This window comes from Gossypium raimondii, chromosome 7, assembly GCF_025698545.1.
Source record: "Gossypium raimondii isolate GPD5lz chromosome 7, ASM2569854v1, whole genome shotgun sequence".
NCBI lineage: Eukaryota > Viridiplantae > Streptophyta > Magnoliopsida > Malvales > Malvaceae > Gossypium > Gossypium raimondii.
This window is the reverse complement of record NC_068571.1, coordinates 24,007,928-24,027,759: the sequence shown is the minus strand read 5'-3', so window position 1 is coordinate 24,027,759 and position 19,832 is coordinate 24,007,928. Positions and strand designations below refer to the sequence as shown.

Here is a 19,832-nt window from a genome sequence, read left to right as displayed (position 1 = left end):
AAAAATACCTATTTAGACATTTTTGCACTTTAGCCCCTAACGTTTCACATTTATTCAATTTAGTCCCTATTTCACAAAATCACAAATTACACAAAATTTCAATACACCCATGCTTAGCCGAATTTATTAGAGGTCCCTAGCAGCCCAAAACTTGCATTTATTTCACATTTCAACCACTCAATTTACACATTTCTCAATTTAATTCTTAATAAGCATTTTTTTCAAAAAATCACTTAATAAAACATGATAATCTAACATCAAATATTTATTTTCCATCATCAAACAACAAAAAGCTTGAATATTCATCAATGGTATTTCACAAAATCACCATCAAATTCAAGAATTAAAGCATGGGTTAGCTAGAATACAAAGCAACAATCTCAAAAACGTAAAAATTATCAAAAATCGAGCTCAAAACATACCTCAATCAAGAACAACAATGGCCGAATCCTAAATGAGCAAAAATGGCCTTTCTTCTTTTGATTTTCTGTGAGAATGATGAGAAAATAAGCTTAAAAATTGTTTTTGTTTTATTTATTATACATTAATACATAGTTTACCATTTTACCCTTGGTTATTAAACCATTTAATCATCAAGTATAAGGCCATTAATGTCCATTAATCTTATCAATGGCATAATAACATCATAAGAACCTTTGGTTTAATAAACCATAACAAATAGACACTCTTAACTTATAGCATGCTACTTTTACATTTTACGCAATTTAGTCCTTTTCTCTAATTAAACATCCAAACAATAAAATTATTTCACAAAACTTTTACACATATATAATAACATGTTGTAAACACCAAAAATAATATTAAAATAATTTTACGACCTCAGATTTGTGATTCTAAAACCACTAGTTCGATTTAGCTAAAACCGGGCTGTTACATAAGTTATATACCCAACATGTTAATTTTCAGCCTAGTACCATAAGAGAATATGTTTTCAATATATTAAAAGCATGAGTCACACGCATAGTGATTCCCTTATTCAAAATTAAGGTAAATCACAACATAAATGTCAGAAGTGAATAAATCCATAAACGAGTCTAAAATAAATTCAACTTGAGTTGTTTTAGTCTAATGTTTTATTAATCTATACAATCACATCTATGTCTCTTTATCTTGTGACAATCCTGCTTTGATAGCCAAGATAAGCTATCTTCCCAATTGGACTTATAGACAACATAATGATTCTTCATTATTTGAATCATTTGCTCAATTTGATTATGTAGACTATAGGCAATTTAGATTACCTACTAAGATATCTTCTCACATTACAATCATCATATTAGTTGAGCCTTAAGTAATCAAAGAGCTTATATTTGTTTATACATTTTCTTAAATTAAGGACAAACATATAAAAACTAATTAAATGAACATGTGGTAATTTAACGTATTCAACTAATCTAAAAATTACAAACAATTACGATTTAAACCACTACACTAAAAGCACAAATTCTAACACAAACTTAATCAATTTATCATCCAACATCTTCGTGACCCTAAAAATCTATTACCATACTTACAAGTACATCCAATTTTTTTATCATTTTGTATTGTTCTCAATATTTTATACTTGCTATACCAAAAAGAAATGCTAAAATCATGTACAATATTTAATTTTCCTATAACAAAATAATAATAATGCCTTGAATAATAAAACTTTATATCTGGATTATTTTGAAACATGAGCAACATGTATCTAATTTTGATGTACTTCTTTTCATTCTCTTTCTTGCACATCTTTGTTTCGCAAATCATGCCCTTTTGTTACCCATTCTTGATAAATGAATGTATGTAAGATTCAAAGGCACAAGAGAAAACTATACATTCAACTTTGATATCCTAATAAAAGATAAAATGAAAGAGAAAAAAAAAATCAGAAAACAAATAAATACTAAAATAAAATAGGTTGAAAGGTATATAAGTCCTGAACTTTGGCGGAAAAAATCAATTAAGCCTCTTTATGAAAAAAAAGAAGAAAATGTATTGAATTAAGCCATTAAACTCTCAAATTGCATCAATTAAGTTTTTTAATCAACAATTTCTGTCTTTGACCTTTAGAACACTGATATGGTCATTAATATTGCTAACGCGACAAAATTTATTTTCTTTTAAAAATAAAAAAAAATGTTATTTAAAACTTTTTGACTAGGATGTACCTAGACAAATGGTCGTCCAAGTTAGATTCATTTCGGACTTAAAATTTCTAAAATACAAAAAATTATTTTTTTAAAATATTTATAAATTTGTAAAATATTATTAAAATTTATAAAAATACTAAACAAATTCAAAAAGATTAAAAAATTAATAAAAATCATTTAAAATTTAAGTACAAAATGAATTTGGAATATGGTTCGAGACAACCATAAGTCCATATTCATTCAAGAGGATTTTTCTAAATTATATAAAGCTTAAAAAAGGTTTAATAGTATTATAAGCCTTCGAAATTTTCAAAATATCAATTTAAGCCCCTCCGAACTTTTTGCACCCAATTGAGCCACTGAACTAACAAAATCGGTCAAATAGGCCCTTTGCCTAATGTTGACCATTATATTTAACGGCATCAATGACATGGGTGTTAAGAGACACCATTTTAGTACCGTTTACTGACGTGGTAGTGCCACATCATCATCAGATGCTAACGTGACAGTGATACGTCAGCAAAAAAATAAAAAATAATTATTTTAAAATAAGTATACAATGAATCTAGACACCCTAGTGTCTAGATTAATTCTAGAATTATAAAACAGAGAAAAATTATAAAATTATAAAAAATCATTAAAACTTATTAAAACTTATAATAATTATTAGAAATTAATTAAAACCATAAAATTTAGAAAAAATAATTTATAAAAAATTTTGAAATTAATTAAAACCAAAAATTTTATAAAATATTTTTTCCAAAATTTTATAAAATTATTTTCTCATTTTTATTAAATTATTTGATTAATATAAATTGTGTTTGTAAAAAATATTTTTATAAAATTGTATGGTTTTAATTAATTTCTAACAATTTTCTAAATTATTTTCTAAAATTTTCTGGTTTTAATAAATTATTTTAAATAAATTTTATGATTTTTAATTCATTTATAATAATTATTATAATTTTAATCAATTTTAATGACTTTTTATAATTTTTATAAACTTTTCTATGTTTTTATAATTCTAAACTTGTAAATAAATTTTTATTTTTTGTTGATGTGGCTGATGTGGCACAATCATGTCAACAAATGATGCTAACATGGCACCATTAACAGCCACATCAACATTGTTGTTAAATATTAACAACGTTAGCCAGAGAGTCTATTTAGCCAGTTTTGTTAGTTTAAACGCTCAATTTGGTGCAAAAAGTTTGGAGGGACCTAATTGTTTTAAAAAAGTTTGAGGGCTTAAAATACCATTAAGCCTTTAAAAAATATTGAAAATTATATTTCTTTAAAAATATGATATGTGTATCAATATTTTAATTCTATTGGTACCTTTTAGGATATATAAAAAATAAAAAATTATTTCAGAAAATAAATAAGTATAAATAAAACTTAATATTTTTTTAAATTTTACGTGTAAAATTTTTTTAAATGTGAATATATCCAATTAAAAGAATGTGTATAAATTATTATTTTTACATGTGTAGCCTAAAATGTTCAGATAATTGGACATATTTATACTTTTTTTACTTTGCATGTACAATTAATAAAATTAAAATTTATTTTTATATATTTATTTATTTTCTAAAATATTTTTTATATTTTATATAGTTTAAAAGGCACCAATTGAATTAAAACATTGATAAGCATCTCATATTGTCAAAGAATATTTTTTGGTGTTTTCTAAATTTTATATAATTTAGAAAAATCTTCTTGAATGAATTTAACATATGAGTGTCCAAATTTAGTTTAATACTAAACAACAATATGTCCAGATATATTATAGAATGAACTTTTAAATGATTTTTATTAATTTTTGTTTTTTTAACTTTTGAATTTTATTTCATATTTTATAAATTTCAATAATGTGTACAAATTTATAGATTTTTAAAAATATTTTTCTTTATATTTTATAAAATCAAATCACTCGAACAATCATTTGTTCAAGTTCTTCCAATCAAATTTTAAATATTTTAAAAAATAATTATTTTTTTTACAGAGCACGATGTTAGCACCATTAATGAGCGCTATAATAGTTCAAAACAAAAAAACGTTGATTAATAGGCTTAATGCAATTTGAAAGTTTGAGAGTTTAATTGAATACATTTTTGTAAAGGGACTTAATTAAATTTTTCGGCAAAGTTCAAGGGCTTAGATGCCCTTTTGCCAATAAATTATATTTATTCACCTTCGGTTTAAGAAAATTGCAAAAAGAAACTTAACAAAAAAACAAATATTAAAACATAATATAAATGCAAAACAATAATAGTAATAGTAATAATAATAACCTCAGAAATTTCTTCTCATTCTCCCTCAGCTAATAACAAGCAAAATGGAAATGTATGATTTCCTTGGCCCTCAGTGATTTGTTTCTTCTAGGATCAAAAGACAATTCTTTCAAGTCTATTTCTATTACATCCTCGTGTTCTTATAACCACCATTGCTTGCGTCCCACCAAGAACTCTCAACGATACGGGACAGGGGTCCAACCAAGGGTTCTCATGGAGCATTTTATGAACTTTCCACATTTGGTCCCCCAATTTCATGTTTCTCTTTATTTATTGACAGCATACCGTGGATGAATTTCTTCCTTTTTCTTCATATATCAAAATTCGTATTTCTTCTCTACCTTTTCATTTACTGCCATTTTAAGTGGTAAATGATTTAGAAGATTCAAAAGAGTTTCCCATATGACATCATCAATGATGAAACTTTGTTTTCCGCGCTTTTATTCTCACTGTTTGTCTGCACGATCCGCACAAGAAACATTGGCACCTTCGACACCATATAAATTTATGTTCTTTTGAGGAAGTCAGCTGCCCAGGCAGTTTCCTACCCTTCTTTTTCATCAAAAGGATCAAAGATTTGGAAATACAGCTTTAAAAGGATTCTCCGTCCCAGTTTAATTTGGAAACATATCAAACAATCATTCATCAACACAGCAGGAAATGGAAAGGGATCAGTTTGAATTTATGAAAAATCTGAGGACCGTAAAAATATAATTACTACAATGAATTCATTGCGTGCTCTCTAACCTGGACATTGGCAGTGCAGTCTCATTCTAATAATATTCACAAAATTAAATTTCCTAAGCCTTTTTTGCCCATAAGAATCATTGCTATCTGGTTTCATCTGTAAGCCCTATAGAATACATGCACTTTTTTATCTACTGCCAACAAAAACCATAAAAAGAAATAGCCCCCCTAGCCACATCAGCAGACAGACCATGGAAAAGACAGGGGAAGAAAGAAATGGGAGATAAGACCTATCTACAAATGCCCCTACATCTATCTATCTGTCTCCATCTTCCTAACTCTCTGTTCTAGACCAGCTGTAATATACACAATCCCAACCCCCCCCCCCCCCCACCCTCCAAAAATTTAAATAAAACAAAACTAGGAACAAACCAAAAAGGTCCATTCTTTTCCTGTGAATTTCTAACCTGCTGCAAATAGCAACCTCCGGTTTCAGACACTGCTACGCCCAAATGGATGGAATAACCAACATCATCTGCATTTAAGCAAAAAAAGAAAAACCCAGCTCAATTAGTGTCCACACTCTATTCAAGTTAAGTCTAGATACCAAAGAAACAAACATACGGAAAGATATAGAGGATGAAGCAACAACTGAAACAGCTGGCACTAAAAAGTAACCATCCATAAAATAAGTTCGAGATTTAGGCCTTCCATCAAGAGAGTGCATGTGAGAGGGAAATAGTCAGAGAAAAGCTTTAACAAACCAATTAAGCAAAGAGGGGCTACCATTTATCATCATTATAATTTACAAAAACATGATAATTCTACATGTTCATATTTTTGCCTAAAGTATTCCAATCTAACATATAATAACACCATATGGCATCTGCTTAAATCTGTAAATCGGTATTTACCTGTACACAGGGGTTACAAGAGCTTCCATACCAATCATAGCAAGACCCACTGCCGTTGGAACTGCATCATCACTAGATTGCTTCATTCCATCTTAAAATTAAAAGGCTTGTGATACAGGCTGCCCTGCACTGCTTGCAGAATCAGGCTTGCTGTTGTTATTAGTGACTACCGCTGCGATGGCAGCTGTTGGGAAGAATTACGCTAATCTTGTTGTGACTGCTCTTGTGATTGGAAGTGTTGTTGAGTAGGTGGTGGTATATGAGATCGTTGTGTCTGTGGCTGTTGCGTCCACTGTGCCCCAACATTATTCTTGTCAGGGGGTAAGCAACCCGATAATTGTCTCTGCCCTAACCCTTGGCTGACAGAAGGTACAGGATCATTACCCATTGAATCTGTAAGAGGGCTCCCTATGGATCCAACTTCAGTGGCCACAGTTGGCATAGCAGGACCATACTCTGGTTCTGGTGATTTCCACTGAAGTCCAGCAGGAGAAACAACTGAGACTGCATTGTTAGCTGAATCAATGGCAGCCTGGGGCATTTCCATGGTTGTGGTCGTACCCATCTGTGGAGCACTGTTCAAGGTCTGTTTATCAGCATGGGCTAGCTCAACTTGAGATTTGTTGGGAGGCTCAAAATTTACTTGTTGACTCCGTTGAAGCATCCTATGAACAGCAGGTCTGTTTAGATTAACCTGCTTTTGGTGTGTCTGTGATTGCAGCAGTGAATGCTGGTGGTTTGGACCCATGGCCGCTGGCAGGACAGATTGATGCACAGCTGATGGCATATGATCAGAAGGCACCATTTGAGAAATATTATCAGAATGGGGAGCCACTTGTTGCAGTTTCTTTGTAGAAGGGGCTGCAGCCCCAGAAAATATCTTTTGCTGTGGCTCAGAACAATTTGAAGATTGGGAAGAAACGAGAGCTTTAGATTGTTGGACAGGACTCAAACCAGACCTAGAACACAAGCCTTTACCTTGAATCAAGTGCATCATCTGCTCTCTGTTCTTGGCAGCTTGGTTGCCAGGGACCACGCCAAGGCTATTAAGATGAGCAGGATCAACAGAAGGATTCTGATGCACCAGCATGTTCCCTCTTCCCACTCCCTTCGAAAGTTTGGCTTGCTGTTGAGACTGTGTTTGTTGACGTTGCTGAGGGTGGTGCCTGCCAGATTGTTGAAATTGCTGCTGCTGCTGGGGCTGCCGCTGCCGTTGCTTGCCTATCTGTTTGTTCAACCCAGTAGCACCAGGTTGGGGGTTCCTACCAAGCCCATGAGGTGCCAATTGGTGTTTATGTTGTTGCTGCAATGACATAGGAGTCGTTGGTGAAGACGGTGTTAGAGGGGATAGCGAACCTGGCTGAGTAGAAGCCTGAGATTGAATCTGGGAACCATTCTGCAGAGAAGATATGGGAAGTTGGGTCTGAGGTTGGACATTTGGCATCAATGCACTAGATACAGCAAACTGTTGCTGTGGCTGCTGCTGATGCATAAGCTGCTGCTGCTGCTGCACTTGCCTTTCTTTAGTGAGGCACATGGCATATGCTTGTTGCTGTGACCCAGAAATATGATTGTTACCCTGATGATGAGCATGATGAGAGTTGTTCAGTGCATGGGATTGCTGTGGAGGCATTTGCTGCTGCTGCTGGGGTTGAACTGGATATGAAAAAACAGGTGGTGCAGTTGATTGATTAGTGTAAGCAGAACTCAACCCATTGAACGCAGGAATTCCCTGGCTGTTCCCTTGTTCCTGGATACAATGTCGTTGATTATTTATCATAATTTCAATGTAAAGTTAAATATGTATAAAAAACCCAAATCAAACGCATTTCTGTACCCAATACTTTAAAGCATAAGATATGAGAATAATAATTTATCAAAATCAATGCTAAAGAAAGTTTTATTCATATCAACAACTGATTGCAAAATGAATTTTGCTTAGAGATCAGCCAGAACACCATCCAGCCTATTTTAAATTCTTGAACTGGAAATCATTACATCTGAACAATGCAATTATTTAGATACCCAGTGTTCATTTTCATTCTGCTTGTTAGCCAAAGAACTTTCGAAAAAGGTAAATTTTAGGTTTATAGTTGCAAAGAACTCACTATGATGGGATTGTTCGCAGCAAGCAATCCTCAGTCATTCGAAGTTGCAATTACCAATGAGATTAATAAACTATCACAAAGCATTTGATCAACATCTATCGTCCATAATTGACACAAAATATCAAATATGATTTAGACATGTAGGATTGAGATCACCACACTATGGAAATGGCCTAACTTAAAAATAATATACAATAATCATTTAGGGAAATATCAATGCCGATAATTGGTTTGTAACAATTAACCATTTGAAAAAAAGAAGCACATACTGCAATAATATGTTGAAGCATAGACTTAATCATACTGCTCTTTGAAAAGTAAATAACTTACTCGCATCATATGCATGGTGTCATGAGGCCTCAACATCGAGTTTCCATGACCAGAACCAGGTCCAGAGTGCATATTTACAGGGCTTGGCATTCCCACCAAATTGGAGAGCATGCAGCTGGAATTCAGCATTGTTGATGATGCCATTCCTCGTAAGCCTGGCCTTGACATAGACATGCTTCTACTTATCCCACAAGTCATGCCCACACCATTTCTATTGGGTACCATGCGAACCCCACGATCTGATCCGGAAACAGCTCCAGGTAGAGATAAGTTGGACTGCTGCATATTCCTGCCAGAATCCAGGTAAATTTTGATTAAGCTGCTCATCAGCTGGAAAAGATGCTCTAGGCACACCATATCTACCATCCCTAAGTGTAAATATGATCGAAAATTTATGCCATTTGTATGTGAAGTGCATGCATTGAGAAGCAAGCTACACATTAGCTTAGTACCTCATGGATCCATTAAGTGGGGCAGACGCTGATGATATATTACTGCCATGAACCACTCCAGAAGATCCCTGCAGTGATGAATTTGCTCCAGAGGCAGGAGGCATTGATCCCACAACTCCTTGATTTGATATTGCTAAACCACCAGCATGAGAAGCTTGATATCCAACAGGTACGACATCTTGGCTTGATGCAATGACATCACAAAGTTCGAGAGGCCTTTATCCAGACCAAAAAGATTAAAAATGATAAAGCACCAGCATAACAGCAAGAACAATGAATAACATTAAAATGCAAAACTAATCAAGATGAATGAATCAACAAGCCAAAAAGTTAATAAAAATGGGACAGCAAAGCTTACATTAGAACTCCTCCATTTAGTTTATTCGGGCAGATTTTTGAAAGAGCAATAACATGAGAATTGTGGACTGGCACTATCTGCTTTGGATCCTGGTTATCATGTTTCACAATACACAAAAAGATAGAAAGGCCAAGTCAGGAAAGTCAGGAAGAATCAAGGTGAGATAAACACAAATCTAGGACTGGTTTCAAGTATTAAGATTTGTAGATTTTGATAAACTCCATACGTTTAGCCGCACCACTGAATGCCACAACAATTTTGAAACAGAATGTGAAATTTCTCTTACGGTACAATAAATTTAGGTTGAAATTTTGTTAAGAGTAAAACCTCCATGTTGAACAAAATGCAGCATACAGTAGGGAACATGCCAAGTTTAAAGACAGCTAAATCCAAAATTCATAATCTCCAATGTAGTAAAAAATACCATGGATGCTGATTAAACCTCTATTCTATGACTGGAAGCAGAGAAGATGTCACCTTTAACCAACAGAGCACTTCTGTTATTGCTCTTCCACTTCTCCAAGGAGCATTAATAGAAACTTTTTTAAGTTAGAGGTAGAGGACAATGAGACTACTGGTCTGCTTTTATCATCTTATCATTATTTTCATAATTTTTGCATAGCTTACTGAAAATTCAGCACTTTCATTTCAGTTTTGGAGCACTGACAACCCTGGCTACAACATATGCAACATCATCCACATATTTTATCACTAAAAAGGATGACATCACACTGCTGTTGATCATGTAGCCCAAATAGAATGTAAATGTTGTCAGCTCACCTAGTTCCTTGAAGCATAGATTCGAATGTTTCAAAAGAACAGGAGTAGATCAAATCTAGTATATTTTAAGGCCCACACACCTTCAGAAATTAAATTAACATCGCAAAAAATTCTTCGAAAAGCCAATAGTCAGAATTTGCATCAAACCCATAAGAAACTACAAGGTTGAAATTGCCGAAGATAAAGACTAAACTTCAACTAGTTGATTAAATCATATTGATTTGTTCTTAAACTACCTACATGCCAGGTTCTCTAGAGATTAAAGAAATGCATTCTAAAATTCAAATATGTACCTGACTCCGCCGGTACTGTTGTTTCTTGCCAATAAGCATAATTTTTTCAAAATGCGACTTAAGAATATCCTCTTCCATCGGTCCTTGCAAATGTTGAAACAACTGTCTGGCACTTCCCTGCAAGAAATACAGAAGTACAAATCCATCATAGAAGAAATTAGCTTCATGGAATATGTACCCTATTACTAGATTAACAAAAGATATAAATCTACTAGCTTTTCAAAGAGAGAGGACCTTTGGAATGCCAGGCAATGTATATGACAGAGAACCAGAATCATCAGCACTGTCAGCTCCATCTCCATTCCTATCCATTAAAATCTTGTGGCGTTCCTTACATTCTTTAGGCTTGCGGAATATGCACTGGATGCATTGAGAAGTTCAGGAGATTGTTGCCCAATGGGGAATGAAGAAAGTGGAAGGGACTAGCAAGGTGAGGGTAAAAAGAAGAAAATAAAAGTAGGAAGGTTGCCCTAGATATAGAAAGAAACAGACAAATCATTTTGCTCAAAAAGATCAATGAAAGAACGAGTTGCACTTTTAGAGCAATAGACACATCATTGGTTGCAATGCAATTTAGAATTATTTCAGACACATAGGAGTAACAGAATATATTTGTAAAAACATTTTGCTCAAGCGCTAACCTTAAATTGAAGGGTACTGTTGATGGCATCACTTACAAGCTCCCAATTTGGACCCATGTCATGTACAAGGACAACAAGTGCCTGAATATTATACAGTAACAACTAAAGACGTGGTTGAAATGCTAACGGTGATTTAAAAATAATTTCAAGAAAAAATTTAAAAAATATTAACCTGATCTTCAAATAGTGACCATGAACCACCAGAACCAGGCAGATCAACAGACATCTGGAAGAAGTTTACATGGTTTCAATAATTAGACCAGAGCTATGACGAATATGAAGCAAATTATCAACCAGACCATAAAAAATGGGTGAAGACAAGATACCTTGTGAGTTTTGGCTTTTCTACCCTTGTCACAACCATGAATTAATCTAATGATTTTGCTGGGGTTTGACAGATTAGTCTTTTGGGACCCTGCTGGAAAAGGAATGGTTCCACTAGGAGGGAAGTCAAAAGCATTATCAGGTTGTTGCTTCATTATCTTCAGCTTCTTGGCATTATGTTGCCCATATAAATCTAATAAAAAGACATTTGAAAATGTTAAGGGTGTAGAACAAAACACCAGCAGATATATCCCACCAAGTAACCAACAACTAAATCAAATATGAGAAAAAAGTGCTTTACCACTGGTCCCATTAGAATCGAAATGATGACTCTCTAGTCTCTTTTTGGAATAATCCCTCTGCGAAAGAAAGAGCAGCATCACATGTGATTATCAATTAGAAAAGAGCACATAAGACAAAAATTTGGTGAACAAAGGGGAAGAGCGGAAGAACATGCAAATAAAGTTCCATGCTGCATAAAAAGATTTAACAGTTATGACACCCTCATATCAATCATGGGAAGTAGGATGTCAACTTGGTCTGCATACCATTGTTCTGATGTAAAATTGAAGATGACCTTAAAAACCAGCAATACCTTTGAAAAATGACTCATGCTAAGATCCAATAAAACCTTAACATGGTAATAACACATCCAGACACGGAAAAATAAAAGATTTTACATTCTTAAACAACAAAATGAATATAGTAATCCTTTTAATGGAAACAAAATGATGAAGCAAAGAGAATAAATTTATTTATATCAAGATGGGCAAGTTGGCATGATAAAAATAACAAAATTCACCTTCTCATTGTGAACAGTAGATTCCAGTTGCCAACTCTGATTGTATGCAGAACCCTACCAGACACAAAATTCAGGCACCTTTAAAAACTATGAAGGCAAATAACAAAACCATCCATGTCAGTTAAAGTAGAAGAACTACATACAAGATTCTTGGCCTTTTTCTTCTTTGTAGGTTTTACCGGTGTTTCCACATGGTCGTATGGAAGCTGCCTTTCAAGGTCCATAATTGATTCAACCTCCATGCTTTTCTGGATCTGGAATCCTTCATTCAAAGTATTCTGATCATCCTGAAAAGAATTAGTATCCCCACTAGAAGCATCTGTTTTTGTCGGACCTTGTAAACCCCCAGCAGCAGGTGCACTGCTAAATGGACTTAAAACCCTCTGCCTGGAACCAGTACGCACACGTTTCATTGGAATTGGATTGACATTTAGACTGCTAGCAGGCCTTTTCCTTATCAACATGGACTGTTGGGCACAGTGTCTATGTGGAAAATCAGCACCCATTTCATAAGGTCTTGCAAGATATGATTTTATTTTCTTCCACTTTTTCTGGTTTAATTTCGATGATTTGCTATCTTCAAAGGCTCCAGGCAAATAGTAAGTACTTGTTTCTCCTTCTTCCTCATCACACACAAAGTCGTCATATCCAAACTCTGAATTTAAAGAAGAAGTAAGAACAGGAGACCATTGAATGACAAAGAAAGGGAAAATACAAATTATTACCAGCCCCAGCATCATAAACAGATATTTCAACCTCCTCTTGCTTACTACTGCCAGTTTTCTAGGGATAAAAAAAAAGGAAAGAAGAAAGAAGAGGGTTAGTAAGCAAGATGGATCAGAAGTTCCAACAGCTGCTCTCTGGTAAATTAGCATAGATGTATAGTTCCATGATAACTTTGATGTATTTCCAGATGAACAACATCAGTTCAGTCAAGAAGTACGCGCCCTTAATTATATATAGGGGAAACAAAACAAAGGACATGTATAAACTCATTAAAAGGACCTATATTTACCTCAGTCTGTATCAAATAAGATTCAATAGATCTTCGGTAGGTTTCCATGGCACCTAAAGGAACTGCATAGAAGAGGCTTTCCTGAACATGAAGTACATAAAAAAGTAAGAGCAAAGAATGTAAAAATAAGAAAACATTTCCACAAGATAAGAACAGCAGAACTGAGCGTGCAGATTTAAACATTTACAACCGATGAAAAGAGAAATCAAAAAGCAATATTTGAAAGGCAACAATAATGAGTAAATAAACATGAAAAGGTAAGAAAAATTAAGCCATACTTCAGTTAGGTTTTCATCCCAAGAAATGTCTATAATGCCCGAGTCAGATATCCTGTCAGGAGTTGCTGGAGCTTCAGCTTGAGGTGAAGAAACAGAGGAGCTGCTATATTTCAAAAATCTAAGAGCATATGCCTGAATAGCAAGTTTACTGTTCTTTCCAAAGTGCTGCTGGTCCTCATTCATATCCTGCTCCATAACGTGTTGCACCGAAAGATGAGAAAGAAAGTACAATATTTAAAGGATCTGATACAATATAGAACATGAATATGACGGAACTATTTGGCAATTTTTACAGGATAACCAACCGAAGGTACGGAGAAGAGCCCAAACAACTCAGACATATAACCCAATTCCAAATATTTAAGTATATACTTGGATTGCAGTTCCGGAATTCAAAGGCCTATACGCATTTGAATTTGAATTTAATTTATCATCTAGTGCCTGTGAACTCAATCATCAAATAATCCACCAACCTCAGCAAGCCAATACACTTAAAAAACCATGGAGATCGTATTTACTAGAAATCACAATGAAGGTTCATAAAGGTTACAATTAAAAGAAGAGTAAAACCCACAACCCCCATATTTAAAATAAGTCACTTCCTCCCAAAATCAAGTGAAATTACCTTCCTATCAAGAGATTCCATGTATTGAAGAATATAACTTAAAAGCAGACAACTGATATGAATGATCATAAAAACCAATTATTGAAACTGAAGATTTTAAAAGAAACTAGCACAAAGCTTTACAGAAAATTAAATGTGAAAAATTATAATCATTACTATCATCACAAGAAAGACATGCACAAACTGATTAAAATTAAAGACCAATTGAAGCCAACACTAAAATCGGTACCATATCAAGTTTTGCAGTCATGTTCTTAGGAACTTCATTGGCTGGTAAGTGCACTAAATCATGGCCACTTTTCTTTGGGCCAAGACTTGCATCTTTCCTATTTAGAAGCACCTCTGCTGAATGCCAAAAGTCCATGACGGCATTAGCAAGGCTTAATGCTACTTTTTTGAGTTTCGAATATTGGTGTTGTTCTTCAAATTTCAATCGCGAAGTAAAAGCAACATGTCGAGATATTTGAGCAGCAGCCATCATCTTCCAAAGACGCTCCTATAAGCACATAAAGAACAAAAAGGGGAAGATTAGAGGCAAATTTTATCAATACGTTATCTAGTCAACTGAATACAAGTACATTGATTGAGTAAAGGCAATAAAATTAAAAAGCTCTTAATAAAAAAGAAAAAAGGAACAAGAAGGATGCATAAATAAATCGAACTTATATTCTATACTAAAATAATACCTGAGCAAAATCATTTGCCATCCATGCCATTTCTTCAAGGACAAAGTCCCAGTGAGATTTTTGGTGATTCTTCCAGGGTGAAGTACCAACAGATAGCTCTGCAATCCTTTTCTGCTTAGCCTGTTTACCATAGTTCCAGACCTTTTAAGCTTCTTTAAATTAGAAGGGCAAAAAAAAAGAGCTTAATCAACTATAACAGAACACCTGTATAATCTGTGCCTCTTCCAAGATGGAATCTTCATGTGCCTTGTCCACCACTTTCACATGATTATCCAAAAAAGATTGAGTTTCAGCAATAGGAGTTGAGGTTCTTTCAGACAAAGTCACCTCAGGAACCTCACAAATAGCATTATCCATTGAGCCCAGAGGCTTACTAGAAGGAAAAGTTTCCTTGTTGGAATTAGAATTATCAGCAGGAACAGTACTAATTTTCCTATCAGCTTCTGATACAGCATGACTGCTTCGTTGCACCTCATTGTTGGAAGGGCAAGTCAGCTCATTTTGCAATTCAGATCTAATTTCTTCCACTACTTTGACAATAGAAAAACTAAGAGTGTGCTTTTGACTCACAGAAGTAATAGTACCAGGAACAACAGCTGCATTATCAACAGCCTTGATCTCATTGGTTTCTTTTGCCAATTCACCAATAGATGAGTTTAGTGACTCCTCTTTTCTTGATGTTTGTTCCACGGGCTTTCCATTAGAGTCAATGTTTTCTGGATTAATACACACATCATTATCATTATTTACGTAAGTGTTTAAGCTGTTCTGAGTGCAAGAGGACTCTGAATCTAATCCCTTTGTCTCTATAGCTGCATCGTAATTTTTTCCTTCATTTGGTATGTTTTTCATATCTCTATTTGGATCAATAAACTCATTTAGCTGATTAGAACTTGTTTCATTGTCAGCATTTGCTGCAGCTGCACCAGTACCAGGTGAAGATTCAAGACCAGTTGGAACTACCTGCTCCTTCCTTCCAACAAGATCAGGTTCCTCAGAAGCCATTTTAACTGTAGATCCATTAGCCACCAATTGGGCAGGTTCATTAGGCAAGTCATCTATGAAGCTTTTGGAAGCTGTAACATCAATCTTGCTTTCAGATAGATAACATTTTGACTGGTCAGTAGTTTCCTCCACAGCCAGCCCACACTCCATATTCGACAGATTATCAGGACTTATCATCCTTGAAGCCAAATCAAGGTTCGAAATAGCAGATTTTGGAGTATCTGCGTAAGGTATGTTCTTGTCCTTCTGGTCATTTTTTTCACATGTTGAAGCCTTCAAGTCCTTTGATGCTATATGGGCAGATAAAGAACCATGACCACCTTGACCCTGAACCATATCTGTTGAACATGATCGAACTCCATCTCGATTTTTTTTGGACCTGTTCCTTCGAGCATATGGGCGAAAAATAGCCGAATCTTCTGATTCCTTAGCATTTCGAGTCCCATTTATCTGAGAAGATTTCTCTGATGGAACAACATTATTCCTCTTATAAGGATGCATAGACTTCCTTTCACATCCAGGTAACTCATTTTCACCATCAAAAAGCAAGAGATTATCAGCACTATTAGGTTCACAAATTGCAGGAACCCGTGGTCTACCACTACTCTCTATGGAATCACCATGAGGTGAAATAGTTGGTGCGAAACTACCTTTTGCTTCACTGTAAAAATTATGCATAGAGGAAGCATAAGTTATTTACTACAATACAATTTAGAACCATAGTTCTGTAGCACACAGCAGTATAAAGAATATACCAGGTAAGAAGTTCTGCTTGTTGATCAGTGAAAGAAATAGACTGGACACTAACTGAAGCTGCATTGCCAAATTTGAAATCCAAGGGATTGCCACCCTGACAGCAACATGATTTATGGTGAATATTAATCTATAAGAAATCAGAAGCAGCAGAAGGTAAAAACGCATACTTTCTCAAGAAACTCTAGCTCCCTTCTCCTTTCCTCTCGAACATCATACTCCTGCCTGTTATAGACAAGAGCAAAAAACGAAAGAAAATAAGGTGCCTGTACATAGGGATGTGAACCAAGTGCACTTTTCTGTAAAATTAATAGGGTATGAGTAAACAAAAGTGAAACATAAATATGACCTAAGCTCTGCTTGAGCTTTCTCAATAGCTGCTCTGCACGGAGAAGTTTTGACATCAATCCCAACTCCACCATCAACCACCCGTCCCATGGAACCAATCTCAGCAATTACTAAGAGAGCAGGTCCTGAATTACATCCATGCATCCCTACCTAAATATCTACAGGCTGGCCCTTCCCATCGATGCAAAAAAAGAAGAGTGTTGGTAATACCTACAAAAGATGGTAAAAATAATTTTCTTCACTCAACAAAAGATTCAAGCTTGAAACAATTAGAAAATGCACAAACTGATATCATCAAAGTCACTCAACATAATCAAAAAAATAGGAAGTTTATACATTCTCATGTATAAAACTGATGTCATCAAACTGATATGTATAAAACTACCAGCAAAAAACAAAAGTAGAACACCCAACAAATGAAAACGAATAGATGAAAGAGAAGAATTATGCATGAAGTTTATACACTGACTACTATAAGAAGTATCATTGTACAAAGATTTTCACGGGAAAGAACAAAGTGCAAAACAAACTGACTTGAACTAGATTGAGGCAATATTATTCTAAATTAACACTTCTCAGGGAAATAAAGGTGCTTCCTACTTTTTTTTTTAAATTTTCTCCGCAATGAGTTGTTAAATAAATATATCACCAAAAGAATATTGATTGCAAATCTTTCAACTTTCAACTTCCCACTCCAGCATAGTAGTTTCACAGCAACCAAACATAACAAAATTATCTCAAAAGGTTATCAAAGTTCACTCACCACCTTATATCTATTGAAAAAACAGAAAACAAACTTGTACTTGTATGGGAGAGGTTGCCACTAAATTTTGGATAGATAAAACGCCCCGTAAAGGAAATGCAAAGTCTGCCATTGATTGGAATGCCAAAAGCAAAGCTAAATTACAGAAAATTAGCAATGCTATCACTGCCACCTGATGATCACACTTCATACATACATAAGCATACACATAGGTACAGATGATAGCATGTACCAAAAAAGCTAATCCCCCTAGGATTTTCGAATTGGATGGCATGTTCAAAATCTTGGACAATTTGCAATCCAATTTGTGAAAATCTACAATCCTGCTAATAAATAGAAAAGCATGAACTTGAAGATAGAAACGGGTAATTTTTAATTTCACCTGTAAGTAAAACAATACAGTTCAAAAGTCGGTGGGTGAGCAAACCTGTTTCTTGCTTTCTCTTAACCTTGCAAGTGATTTAATGTAAGAGAGACTGAGAGAGTTTCTGAAAATTTTTCACTTAAATTATAAGATTTAAAAAATAATTATTGAAATATAATTATTAAGGTTAAAATATGTCATAAGTCCCTGTACTCTTCGTAAATTTAAAATTCAATCCTTGTACTTTAATTTCCAGGAATTTAGCCCCTCTACATTTCAAATTTAAAATTTTAAGTTCAATTGTTAACACTATTAAAATTATTTTGTTACATTCATATTCATTACAAAGCCATTTTTAATTAATTACAAGGTTACCATGCGATTATTTTTTTAATTTCAAAATATCACACCAATAAATTTAACAAAATAATTTTAACAATGTTAACAACTGGACCTGAATTTTAAATTTAAAAAGTAGAGGGACTAAATTCCTGAAAATAAAAGTACAAAGACTAAATTCAAATTTACAGAGAATACATGTACCTGTGGCACATTTTAACCAATTATATTTAATAATAGGATTTTAATTAAACAAAAAATGCTTCTTCTTTTCCTTGACATCATTTGTAAACATTATAATGATTGGTTAACATTAATTTTTTAAAACTAATTAATTTTATTAATAATTTATACATATTTATACTATTATTTAATTATGTTTTTGTAAAAAATGTCTTATGTTCCAATTAATTGTATTTTGTTCCTAGATCGAAAAGACTACCATATCAAATTAGATTTTAGGGAAGTAGCGATTTGTGTGCTGATTTCTGTTCCTCGTACCGGATTTGTTGGCATTCCAAATAACACCGCAAAGAGCTTTGGCACCAGCAAGTTTCTTCAAATTCCAGTGAACACAACCACTAGAAGTGGAAAATCGGTAGCTAAATAAAACAACAAAGAGCCTAAAGAACTTCGCCAGCATTTAACTTCCAAGTAATGTTAATAAACATATAAGAAGACTACTTGCCCCTTAAATTCACAAGCATTCAATTGAAATGTCTGTATAAACCACGAGATAAACCCTAAACGCATTGAATCAATGGAATTGTGCCCTAATTTCAAACACTGACCAGATTCTAGGGTTTCCAAAACAAAAGGAAAAAGAAAAAAGAAAATTAGGCGCGAAAATAACCTGAATGAGGAAACTGAGTCAAACAATTGAGAGATAGGGCACAGCAAAACGTTTCCGCTATTTTTAATACTCTCGTTTCTTCTCCTTATCTCTGTCCAGGGTTTTTTCTTTTTTTAAGCTTCGAACTCTTCCTCAACGTCCTGCCCTCAATCAAAACGACATGAAATGACCCTAAAATACGACACCTCCCTGCAAATGCAAGCCATGGGCACGTTGTAGAGTCCTACTATTAAAAGTCCATATAAATTTTGTTCGTTTTGGCACTCAAAATAAGAAAAATGGATTTATTTTTATATTTTTTCGGGGTTTTTTTCCTGTGTAGGTTTTGTTCGTTTAGGCTGATTTTCGGGGTTACTATGCGAGTCGTCTCAGTGAGTACTGGGCCTGGGTTTTTAACTTGAGGAAGACGACGATACAAAAGGGCTTTTTTGGTTAAGTTCGGGCTTTTTTATCACCGGGTAAATATATATTTTGGTACTTAAACTTTATTTTAAGGTTCAAAATGGTACATTAGGTTTTTTTTTTGTCCAATTAGTTACTTAAACTTGGCCTCGAGGTTCAATTTGATAACTAAACTGTTTCTGATCCAATTAGATATTGAATTTGACCTTTTGATTCAAATTAGTACATTAACTTGACTTCATAGTTCAAATGGATTCAAGTAAAT

The 19,832-nt window shown here is 34.1% G+C and overlaps 1 protein-coding gene across 1 annotated transcript; it reads right to left on the bottom strand.

Moving 5' to 3' along the window:
* Nucleotides 1–5,105: 5,105 nt before the first annotated feature.
* Nucleotides 5,106–19,501, bottom strand: LOC105799204 (chromatin modification-related protein EAF1 B-like). Its single transcript, XM_052634032.1, has 23 exons — nt 19,166–19,501; nt 16,848–17,056; nt 16,669–16,723; nt 16,501–16,595; nt 14,945–16,406; nt 14,741–14,860; nt 14,284–14,550; nt 13,430–13,615; nt 13,152–13,232; nt 12,862–12,919; nt 12,280–12,791; nt 12,137–12,190; nt 11,636–11,693; nt 11,337–11,527; nt 11,183–11,236; nt 11,011–11,091; nt 10,604–10,729; nt 10,370–10,486; nt 9,297–9,385; nt 8,939–9,154; nt 8,487–8,775; nt 6,049–7,798; nt 5,106–5,669 (listed from the first exon to the last, which is right to left on the bottom strand). The coding sequence occupies exons 2-22, from the start codon at nt 16,988–16,990 to the stop codon at nt 6,251–6,253; spliced, it is 5,802 nt and encodes a 1,933-aa protein (XP_052489992.1). The 5' UTR covers nt 16,991–17,056; nt 19,166–19,501; the 3' UTR covers nt 5,106–5,669; nt 6,049–6,250.
* Between the last annotated feature and the right edge of the window lie 331 nt (nt 19,502–19,832).

Excerpts from the sequence above, each read along its gene's own strand:
- LOC105799204 (XM_052634032.1), bottom strand. The coding sequence starts at position 16,990 with ATGCATGGATGTAATTCAGGACCTGCTCTCTTAGTAATTGCTGAGATT. Across the intron at positions 13,233-13,429 it reads GGGATGAAAACCTAACTGAA|GAAAGCCTCTTCTATGCAGT; the intron begins GTATGGCTTAAT and ends CTTCATGTTCAG. Across the intron at positions 12,920-13,151 it reads CTTATTTGATACAGACTGAG|AAAACTGGCAGTAGTAAGCA; the intron begins GTAAATATAGGT and ends TTTTATCCCTAG.